The sequence below is a fragment of the Myripristis murdjan genome, chromosome 13 (genome assembly GCF_902150065.1).
Source record: "Myripristis murdjan chromosome 13, fMyrMur1.1, whole genome shotgun sequence".
In the NCBI taxonomy this organism is placed as follows: domain Eukaryota; kingdom Metazoa; phylum Chordata; class Actinopteri; order Holocentriformes; family Holocentridae; genus Myripristis; species Myripristis murdjan.
Window position 1 is genome coordinate 18,259,507 of NC_043992.1, and position 11,083 is coordinate 18,270,589.

Sequence of the window (11,083 nt, forward strand, 5' to 3'; positions counted from 1 at the left end):
GTAGTTTCTCCTTGCAAGTTGAAAGGTCCAGAGTAGGACTTAAGTCGCGCGTTCAGGTGTTTCTCGGTTAAAATAAATAAATAAATAAATAAATAAATAAATAACAACCAGATGTTACTTTGTGTTCTACTGTCCGATCTAAAGGTGCATGTTTATTGGTGAGGTACTATTGGTCTCCAGACACCGCCCCCATAGGTGGATCCTGGTATACGATTGTGATTTCAAAAAACTGCTCGTGTGCACATAGATTGTGATATTTCGTACAGCACCTGAAGGCAGCATAAGCCTGTCCGGGACTGTCGGCGGTGCAGGTTATCACTGACGCTGACTTGAACAGCTCCGCTACACTTAGCCAATGTTTAGACTAGTAGCCGGGTGATAGTCGACAGCCTGTGTAGTGTGTACACAGGGGAAATCAGTTGAGAGCAGCTTTCATTTCTGACTGAATCGAATATAGTCAGTCGTTTTTCACCATGATAAGTACACCAGAACCAAGAGTCATTGATTTTTAACGGCGAGCTGAGGAGCTAACATTATGCCCGTCCGTTATTCGTAGGAGAATGCTGTAATGTTGGCGAACTAACCAACGTTAGCTTATCCTTGGGTTAGCATTAACGCTAGCTAACAAAAAAGCTAACTTGGACTTGAACTCCGCAACTCATTCTGAGTTTGACAGGGGGATCTAGTTGAACGTCAAGTAAGATTAAACTTTCTCTTCGCTAACGCAACGTTAAGTCAGCCGGATTTCTACTTCAATAGAAATTCATATTGGACGTTTATCAGGGTAAGTGTAACGCTATGCTAAGTATTATGTGTGATTTAAATGGGAATGGGAGGTTAGCAGACGTTACCTAGCGTGAGATGTGGTCGTTTGTAAGCATATGTCAGAGTTACTGTTTCTTGTTAGGTGGAAAGTACTGTTGAGTTAACTACTCACGTGCTGCTGTTATCTTTTAGTTAACAATTTGCTAAATCTCTGTGTGCAACTAACATAATGGCTTTCAATCAGAAATCACTCTTTCAATCAGTCATTGACTTAATGTACTGTTAACTTGCCTAGGGCATAATCATCTGTTTAGACAGGTTAATGTTGTCCTTAGATTATTCAATTTGCCACGACTCTGTGGAACAATAGGTTATTTTATTCAGATAAGGACGTCATGGCATATGTTTTCAGGCAGGGTGTGTTGCCGGGGAATAAGGAAATGTTAATTCATTATTTCCTGTATGCAAAACCGTAATGACAGAAGCAAAGCGCCATTTGTTACAACTATGAGCAGTATTTTATTATGTTTGAGTTTTATCCTATATAAGGTGATCCCTAAATGATCAGGCCACTGAGGAAGACATACACAAATGCCAGTCAGCCAGCATGTATTTGTTCTTTCTGCTTATATTAGACATAACTGTCTTCTGTTGCTCCACCTGTTGTTTCCCTAAGTAGACCCATATGAAATTAGTATGTCAGGCCTTTCATGATTTTGTTTCTGCCACAGGAGCTGAATGGCCTCCGTTGTGGCAGTGAAAACTGAGAAGCGACCTGCAGCTGACTCTCAGGATGTGGACTCAAATGCGAAAAAACCAAGGTAAGCTGCAGGCTCTGAGCCAGGGCTTATGTACCAACTTTGTCAACAAGACCAATTTTAAGTCTTTGTTTTCTCTGAGTTTCTAAAATGTTGCCAGCCTCACGTCATCACCACCGAAATACAGGTGGGTTTGAGTTTCACACTGCATGCTGGTGTGCTTGAAAATGCTTTGTTTAACCTTCATGCTGTCGGAAGGATTTGGGAAGCACCATCAATGGAACCATCATCACTCAATCTCTGCCTGCCCCAAAGGAAACTGCTGCCCAGCCTGAAGACTAAGCGAGCCCCCGAACTGGTCCTGGTGATCGGCACAGGGGTAAGCTCTGCAGTGGCCCCCCAGGTCCCTGCCCTCCGCTCCTGGAAAGGTCTTATCCAGGCCTTGCTTGATGCAGCCAATGACTTTGACCTATTAGAAGAGGAGGAGAGTCGGCGGTTCCAGAAACATCTACAGGAAGACAAGAATTTGGTGCATGTGGCCCATGATCTCATCCAGAAACTTTCCCCGGTAGGACTGCCTTCCTCCTTTTTTCCTCCTTTTCTTCCTCCTTTCTGCTGCCTTAATGCACAGACACAAACACATGGCCGACAGACTGCTCGCTGTCCTTTCCTCAGCCAGGGCAGGGCTATTTTGTTTCATCTCTTATGGGCTGAGATAAGACATCTAAGCTCTTATCTCATTAAAAGAAGTGGTCATGGCCCAAAGCTAATGAAAAAAGGCTTGTTTGCAAGGGCTTGTTTTTAGGAAGAAACATAGCCAACACAAGTGAGCACAAACACACATGCCTTGCCCTGCCAACTCATTGGCAGCTGTGACTGATTGGCTTCCCCTGGAAAACTCTCTTTAGATATACAATACACAGAGCCGTTATGTACCACCAGCCACAATGATAAAGGTATTCACCAAAATGCCAGGACTGGTGTTGTGTAACTATTATTATTTTGATCAAATATGCAATACTGCACCGAATATATGCACGTTTTTCCACCTAATTGCAGAGAACATTAAGTCTTTCCTGTATTGGAATAAACAAATTATTATGCCTACTCTTGTCTTGATGACCAACTGGCAGACGCAAACATAAAATGCAGTGCTTTTCAAAATGTACACATTATCTGGGCAAAATAAGAAAACTGCTTTAAACTTGTGTAAAACATGTTCTACTTTTTTTTTTTTTTTATAGGGGATGCACATTATTGGATTTTTTGCTGACATCTGATATGCTAATATGCTTTATCGGCTGATACCAGTGTTGCGCCAGTACTATTGTATATCCTTAGACACTCTTATCTAGACTGGCTGTAAATTGACATTTTTTTAAAGGTTTGCTGATATCCACTTTGCAGTATGCCCATAACTTTGATTATGGAGTAGCTGTTGGGACATTGGGATGTTTCACTTATCATCAAAAAGCAACCTAATTTTGTAGGATGGTAGCATGTTTGGGATTGTGCCCAAACTGAGTTTTATTGAAGTAGTGCTACAATGTAAATTTTCCAGTAAGCCAGTCTATAATTCATTTTCTAAAATATAATTTCATATCACTAATGTCGTCTGTGTCTCAAAGTTCTCATAAAATCCCTATGTTTGCAAAAGCAGAAATGGATTTAGAGCTAGCTGGACCTCAAATATGAGGTCTCCAGCAGCTGCTTATCCACCATTTGTCAAGTAGAGCAGAAAGGTCCATCAGTTTCCCACTGTAAGTCAAATTGTTGGTTTGAAAGAAATTGATTATAAAACTTATCCAGGTAAAAATATTTACATATAACTCTGTTCACTTCATACCCACTTCATCCTGGTCTGGAGCAGGGCTGGCAGATATGAGCCTTACTACAGTTTGCCTACTGTGTTAGTCATGTTTCATCGCACATTTCTAAAACATGCTTTGTTTCAGCCGTCAGCCTGTTGTCACAAAGGGAACAAACAGGGCTTGTATGGCTTTATCCAACGTGTTTATTTCAATCCACAATTGTGCAGACACTGTCCCACTGCTGCTGGCTACAGATATACATAACAGGCATGCTGTTGGGTGGGGTGGAGGGGTAGAATAATGTGAACCAGCAGCCTACCAGCCTAGATTTTCCATTCAAACTGAGTAACACAGCACCCCAGGCAGCCTGCATAACTTAAAAGAGAAGACATGAGTCTACATATCCACATTCTGTCTGCAAACATTTTTTTCCTCTTGCACTTGAGCACACATGTTCGCACCAGACCTTCGTGTTGGTTTAGTCTGGCCCCAGATAAGGAATTTCTCCAGGTGCAAGTCTCTGCAAGGCATACAGCTTAAGTCAGTGTTGGTTTTAGAGACATGAAAAAGTTACCTACAGTATGCATTAATGGCATTAGTCACTGCTGCATCATGAGTCTAGAACTGCATCTGGAAACAACTTCACCCTTACTCCTCCAAACTAGGAATTTTATTACCATGCTTACCAGCATGGAGGTCAAATAAGAAATGTGTCAGTCAGGATTGTTTTCTTGAGACATGCAAGAAAACCAAGGCTTATAGGGAGTTTGAGAGTTGCCCTCCATCCAGTTAATTCCAGTAACAGCAGGCTCTGAGAGTTTAACCCACTTATATGGAATGGTGTATCAACAATGTGAATAAGCCATGGATTAGCATGGTCTGTTGGCACATAATGGCATGTAATGAGGGTAATCCAATGTTAAAACTCAAAGAAAATGTTTTTGTTGTAAAGCCTCTCACGCCTTTGACCATGACAAAAACTAGGCAAATTGCAACAATGTTGACTAGTTCTTCTGGTCAGAAGCTCAGCAACATGAGTGGAAGTCTGATTGATAACAAGATCCTCAGGTTTAGTACCAATACTGCTCATTTGGGAGGAAATCTGTAAGCAGTGTGTGCCAATCAGTGACATAGTGATGCTGCTTGTATGCCATCAGTATACTGCCAATAAAGGTACCTTTTTGGTCATATCCTGACATTTTGAAATTAACCCTCAAAATTGATGCTAAACATCACGTCATCAAGTAGGTTTTGAAATGGGAGCTCTATTAGTTGAAAGGTAAAGATTTGAAAACAAGAGTAATGGCTATTACATAAGTCCTGAGACAGTCCAAGAGCCTAGCGAGAGGGATGGGTGCTATAGATGCTAGATGTGGATAATGAGCTGCTTCCTGTGGAAAGGACTCCTGCTGTTTAGCCCATTAGAGCTGTAATCTCTGGAAGCCAGCAGAGCTAAATTCACCTTGGTCACCTCAGCCCTACACTCTCCTGTTCTATTCATAGCCATCTGTCTTTTCCTGTCTCTCTTCCTCTCTTATTCAACAGGCCCTGGCACACAAGCTTGAGATTTAGCCATCATAGACATGGCCAATAATCTGAACGCAGCCACTGTGCCTGCCAGCAAATCCAAGCGCTCACCTCAGACAGCAGGCACATGCTGCACATGAACAGTTAGCTGTCTGATCATGGCAGTGGAACTGTAAAAAGAAATAACATAGAAATAAAGATCCTGTTTCATTAGCCATTTTAACACACCCTTAGGAATTTGTGATATGTAGCGCCATACATGACACGTGTGTGAGGCGATCGGAGTATTTGAAACCATATTTTCCTTCATACAGGTGTAATTGAAAGGAAAAAAATAGCAATAAAATTCCATAGAGCAAAGAGTAATAAAATATCTTAAACTTAATTGAGATGAAATGCAAAACCTCATGATACTATACCTATGCACTGCTTGCTCCATCCTGTTGGTCTGTGGTGACAGTATGATGAGTGATCACACTGCATTTTGGAGAAGATGCACTCCTGATATCTACGTAATTGTTGACTCACTTCACCAGCCTTTAATGGGTCAAGCAGGGAGTCCTTAAGGAGAGGTCGAGATGTGTAATGGAATACAGCCATGGATGTCTTGACCACCTTTCTGTCTCACGTCCAAGTAGGGCTCTGTACAGGACTTGAAATTGGAGATAGACAAAATAAGGCCTTTAGAGTTTTTGATAAATTAATGGATAGCCTTTGGAGCACTTGGTTTTTATTTAAAATTCAACACTCAACATTTCAAATCCTGGAAAATCTTGTAAGAGATATTTGCCTTGATACAGCAGCAGTTTTAAAATGAGTGACATTACCATGATTTCTTCACCAGACATAATAAGTAATAGATGAGGCCTCTATGATGTCGTATTTTGAACAAAGTCATTTCTTACCACACAACAATTTCTAGTTTCTGAATTTTACTTGTCAAGATTCTGAAAGTGAATAAAAAGTCCTTGAATTTGATTGGTTGGGTAAGTGTGGGAACCCTGTCTTGGATATTGCCACTGAATGATATGAAAGCTCAAAATCTCTGGCCAAGACCCTGATTACAGTTTGCAACAGGGGACAGGCCTACACATACCCTAAAGCTTCTAAGAATAAGAGTACTGATTAGGTCTTATGACCATTCACACTCAGTGTGCGCTATGTAATTTTCTGCAGCAATGGTGCTTAGGCACATTTTTAGCTTTGGGTCTATGTCTGTCTCACTTTAGTTCCAGTTTCTACATAGATTTCAGTAGAAAAAGATCTTTTACTATTTTTACTAATTATGAGGACTGTGTTTCTTTGCTTTTGAAGGAGAGTGTGCTGAAATTCCAGTTTTAATTTCCTAATCCTCATGTTACCTTGCTACTGAGTGAAGACAGAGGAAACACTGACATTCAACATTTGACCCAAGCTTGGCTCAAATGATCACTCTCACTGCAAAAACGCACACATGCCCCAAACATGTGGTATCAGTAAAAAGGTCTACTTAGGAGTGCAATCCCATTTAAGGCTGCTAGCTGTTTTTTGAAAGTGTACTTGACCTCAAAGTTAGGGTAATTCAAGAATGACTTGTGTAAAACCCTGTTGTTTATTTTAAATTAAAAATATTCTGCAGTCCTAACATATTCCCCTTAGTCTAATTTAAAGGAAATGTTCCTCTACTGCTTTATTTACTGAGTGTTTTGGGATCCTAATTGTAAAACCTGACATCTTACTGTTTCTGTCTGTTTTTGCACTTAGGGCAGAGGACAGACTAACCCTTTTTTTTTTTTACTCCAACATGTAGTCTGTTGTGTAAACCTGCTCAAATCTGGTCAAAAAAGATCTTTTTTCCCAGCATCTTGTTTTATTTTACAGAGAACAGGCAACGTACGGTCCACATTCTTTAAGGACTGCCTGTACGAGGTGTTTGACGATTTGGAGTGCAAAATGGAGCATGCTGGGAAGCATCTTCTGCGCTCGGTGCTGCAGCTCATGGAGAGTGGCGCGCTGGTCCTCACTACTAACTTCGACAACCTGTTGGAGATCTATGCAGCTCACCAGGGCACCAAGCTGGAGTCTCTGGACCTCACAGATGAAAAAAAGGTAAACAGTGCTGGAAATAGATTCTTTCTGAGATTGACTGACATTTTCAGCCACAGTAGAGCCAGTCAGATGAGTACAAAGGTCACCAAAGCAAGCACTGCATGTTATGAATAACACCACTCATCCAGAGAGTTACATGTTGTCACACCAGCTTTTAGCTGAACTCTTCTTTGACCAGGCTTGAAGTGGCAGGGCTGTGACCTGAATGAGCCTTTTGTCTCTTGACAGGTGGAACAAGTTTGCAAAGGTTAAAGTTCTAGCCATCACTCAACTGTGGTCAAATTTTATAGATTGGACAATATTTGTTTTGGTTAACGACTGGGCTGAACAAGAACATTTTTCCTAAGGCTAAGTGTAAACACAGGTTTGTTCCACTTCCCTACAGCCTCTCCATCAACTAGTTACTTAAAATATAGTTTTATTGTGAAGTTGATTTTTCTTTAAATATACAACATGAGTTTACTTTAATCAAATTTTCTCAGAGACCTGTCACTTTGCCTCTCAGTCTTGGTATTTATGCCTCATCTCCATCAGGGCTAATATCCTCTCACTGCTGTTCAAAGTGATTTTACTCATTGCCCAGCCAGAACAGGATTGAGTGCAATGGACTGTTAAGTGTGTGTGTCTCCAGGTTTTGGAGTGGGCACAGGAGAAGCGAAGGCTAAGTGTTCTGCACATCCATGGTGTTTACACTAACCCCAGTGGTATTGTACTGCACCCTGCTGGCTACCAGAATGTACTGAGGAACACTGAAGTTATGGTGAGCATCAACACAGTCAGGGCACTTTAACTATCAACCTTGCACCAGTCACTGTTGGCTGTTTATCATGTTACTGATGTTTGAATTTAAGGTGATTCTGTTCACTCTATGTATGTTACTCTGGATAATAGTGCCAGCTAGATGTCTAAACTGTACATGAAATGATTCAGATTTCATGAATTGGCCCTTATTGCACTGGCTTAAAGTGAGCTGTTACAGTATAAGTTGAATGTCTCACAAATGGTAGCCTGTTTGACCCTGCCCACTGGGCTTTTCCCTGCACTTTGGTACTTTTGAAACAACAGAACTGTTAATCTGTAGTAAGTAATCTTTCTGCTGGTTTCAACAGCGTGAGATCCAGAAGCTATATGAAACCAAGTCCTTTGTGTTCTTGGGCTGCGGGCGCACAGTAGACGACACAACCTTCCAGGCTCTGTTCCTAGAGGCAGTGAAACACAAATCAGACCTGGAGCACTTCATGTTGGTGCGGCGCGAAGATGTGGGCGAGTTCAAGAAGCTGCGAGATAACATGTTGGACAAGGGCATCAAGGTCATCTCCTATGGAGATGAGTATGGTGACTTGCCTGAGTACTTTGAGAGGCTGGCCAATGAGATCTGCAACCGTGACATGTCTACCAACGGCTGGGGTAAGGAGGAGGCAATCTCCTTACAGTTCAGTTCTGTAGGTCTGGATGTGTGCAGGGCACGCTACGCATGAAAGTTTCAGCCTCCATGTCAAATTGACTGAATCACTTTCCTTTCACTTATTAAAGTGAGTTTCCTAACTGTATTCTTGATAAGTTAAGAGGCACAGAGTGCAAAATATTTTTTAATGTTTATTTTAGCCTGCTTGGGGCACCTTATGGGTGTGGTTTGCCAAATTTAACAATGCAAGTACAAGAAAGCGTAGACTATTTGAAAGAAACTACGTATGCTCCCCCTCAGTTTGACGACATATGCTAAACTTAAAATCTTAACTGTCCTGATGTGGCTTACACTGTTGATTTGGTTCAAATGTTTGGTCAAAGCAAACAAAGTTTTTGCAAATATTGTTTGACCCTGGGCTTTTTCTCCTACATGGATAACTGAGTTAGCCAAATAGGTTAGTGAATCATTTGAAATAGGCTCAGAATGTTTTTTTTTTTTTTTTTTTTCCCTTGAATCAAATGTAAAACTTGGCCTCACATATCGCCAGAACAACAGCTTCTTGAGTTCAAATCTGCAAAAATGCAGGTTTAGTCAGTTAGCTTGATCATGGCCAGTCCTACTTAAGCTTACCCATCCATTAACTCGTTTTCAGACACGGTTGCTCCTTGTCCTTAGACAGGCGTCAAATAGTTGAAATCACTGTTAGATTTAGACAAGCTTTCAGAAGAGAACATCGATACTTTGGTGTTTGAAATGTACAGGTTTAGTTTACACAATGAAAAGAGCTAAATGCCTGTATACACCCAGAATAGAAAATTATTGATTTGATTTTATCCAAATACAATTTTTTAAATAGAACTGATCTGTGATAAGAATCAATTTCTGTTAGTTTGGTTTAATATCAGCTAGACTGAAACAGATGGTGAACTAAAATATTCTGACGTGTCTGTTACTGGTTCTGTGCAACAACATAGCATTTTGCTTTGAAGGAGACCCATCATTTAGATGCTACTAACTCTGAACACATCTGAAATGTATTGGTACATGAGCACAAACTACATATATTTAAGATGTATTGTGACTTTTTTTAAGGTCTGTTTGAACTCATTTTCAGTGGAAATTTGTCATACAACTGATGTGTAAGCAGACCTCTGTGAGTCTGCTTACCATGTAAGTTATGGTGCAAACCCCAGTCACATGTTTGCTGGTCGTGGTTTTAGCTCTTTACGTTATTTCAAAACAGGAGCGTGCAGTTGTCCAAGAGTGACAAATCAATCTGCCAACTGTATTCAAGGAACCAAGTTAGCCAGATGAGGAAATGCAAAATAGTTACTGAGGACTAATTTAGCATGCAAGGAATACAGCCCTGGTCTGTGATTTGTCTGCACTGAACTGAAGAATTGTTTTTATTCCCTACAGGGTTTCCCTTGCAAAATGGGGATGAACAGCAGAACGGCTTCAACACACAGAAAAGCCTCCTTCAAGGTTAGGACTGAATGCTTCTCTTTGGCATCAGGCAGCGGCCATTAGCAAGAGGCAGTTCCAGAATTACACATTAAATACAGCCCTGTCCGTAGACCCTGCTCTCTTCCCCTGCATGCTTGTAGAGATAGAAAATCCAAGTCTGTGTTCCTGATTTTCATTACCAAAAGACTCACTGGGACCCCCTTAGACCAACATATATCTGACTTAAACAGCATTGCATGCGTGGCAGTCGGTTTCAGCTGATGCTGCTTGTATCTCACCTGTTTCACAAGTCCCTTCCTTCTCTTTTTGCCCCAGACTATCGTTCTTGACAGGCTCACAGTCGGGATCAGTGTCAGTCATTTTCCTCCACAGCTCCATCTCCATCAGTAGAGACAGTCTACTGCCAGTGCGTCTCGGGTCTGATTACATTCACTGGACTTAGGAATCCAGGCCAGAGGAGACGTATATGCTTTTTTTTTTCTTGCAGATATCCTGTTTCATTTCTTATTAGTTCTTGTTGAAAAGGGAAAGGAAAGGTGGAACTGAACTGGCAACACTGCTCTTCAGCCTTATAGCCCCCACTGTACTGTATGCAAATGTTCTCTGAAACATCAGTTTTTGAGGATGGATATTACAGAGAGCATTAGACAGTGACACAAATGTTTGTTGAATAAGGGTGGGAAAATGATAATATGGAATCCCATGCTGGATGAAAACTGCTACTCCTGGCTTTGAAAATGCATTAAGTATAACTCCATCTCTACAAATCTACATCACTGTTAATCTACACCCTCACTAAGATGCTCTGGGTGAAAACTGCTGTCACACAGCTGAAACTGAAAAGTCTGTGTTTGTGTGTGGAATGTATAAGGTTCTATCTTATGCTGAACCCGATACCAGGAAGCTAGATTTGCACATTGTGGGGTTGGGGGTTTGGCGTGGGTGGCAAACACAAGTGCATGATATAATGTCCTCAAATTCATCCGAGCACAATTCCATAAATGACAGGCACCCTGCCAGTAGCAATCACTTTGCCACTCCTGTACTGAGAAATAGTAAAGTTGTATACTGTTCTTTGTAAGCCTTTTTGTATTTTTAATACTTGCATGTGTTTTCTGACATCTTTTAGTATTTATAAGTGCTATTTTCAAAATAAATACTTTGGTATCCCAAGTGTCCCATTATGTTTTCATGGCCGTCTGATAAAGAATCTATCCTCGGTCGAGCTGTACTCTGTGGTTGGGACCACAGAATGTGCA

At 41.1% G+C, this 11,083-nt stretch overlaps 1 protein-coding gene across 2 annotated transcripts; it reads left to right on the forward strand.

Annotated features, from left to right (window-relative positions):
* Nucleotides 1-274: 274 nt before the first annotated feature.
* Nucleotides 275-10,997, forward strand: fam118b (family with sequence similarity 118 member B). 2 transcript variants are annotated; one of them, XM_030067588.1, is made up of 8 exons: nt 275-784; nt 1,497-1,586; nt 1,782-2,091; nt 6,722-6,949; nt 7,581-7,709; nt 8,059-8,356; nt 9,777-9,842; nt 10,140-10,997. In XM_030067588.1, the coding sequence occupies exons 2-8, from the start codon at nt 1,504-1,506 to the stop codon at nt 10,151-10,153; spliced, it is 1,128 nt and encodes a 375-aa protein (XP_029923448.1). In that variant the 5' UTR covers nt 275-784; nt 1,497-1,503; the 3' UTR covers nt 10,154-10,997. The 2 variants fall into 2 exon arrangements, with proteins under 2 accessions (XP_029923448.1, XP_029923450.1); XM_030067590.1 differs by having other exon boundaries at nt 276-784; nt 1,839-2,091.
* The last annotated feature ends 86 nt before the right edge of the window (nt 10,998-11,083 follow it).

Coding starts and splice junctions, on each gene's coding strand:
- fam118b (XM_030067588.1), top strand. CDS start 1,504: ATGGCCTCCGTTGTGGCAGTGAAAACTGAGAAGCGACCTGCAGCTGAC. Junction 2,092..6,721: donor TCATCCAGAAACTTTCCCCG/GTAGGACTGCCT, acceptor TTTATTTTACAG/AGAACAGGCAACGTACGGTC. Junction 8,357..9,776: donor CATGTCTACCAACGGCTGGG/GTAAGGAGGAGG, acceptor TATTCCCTACAG/GGTTTCCCTTGCAAAATGGG.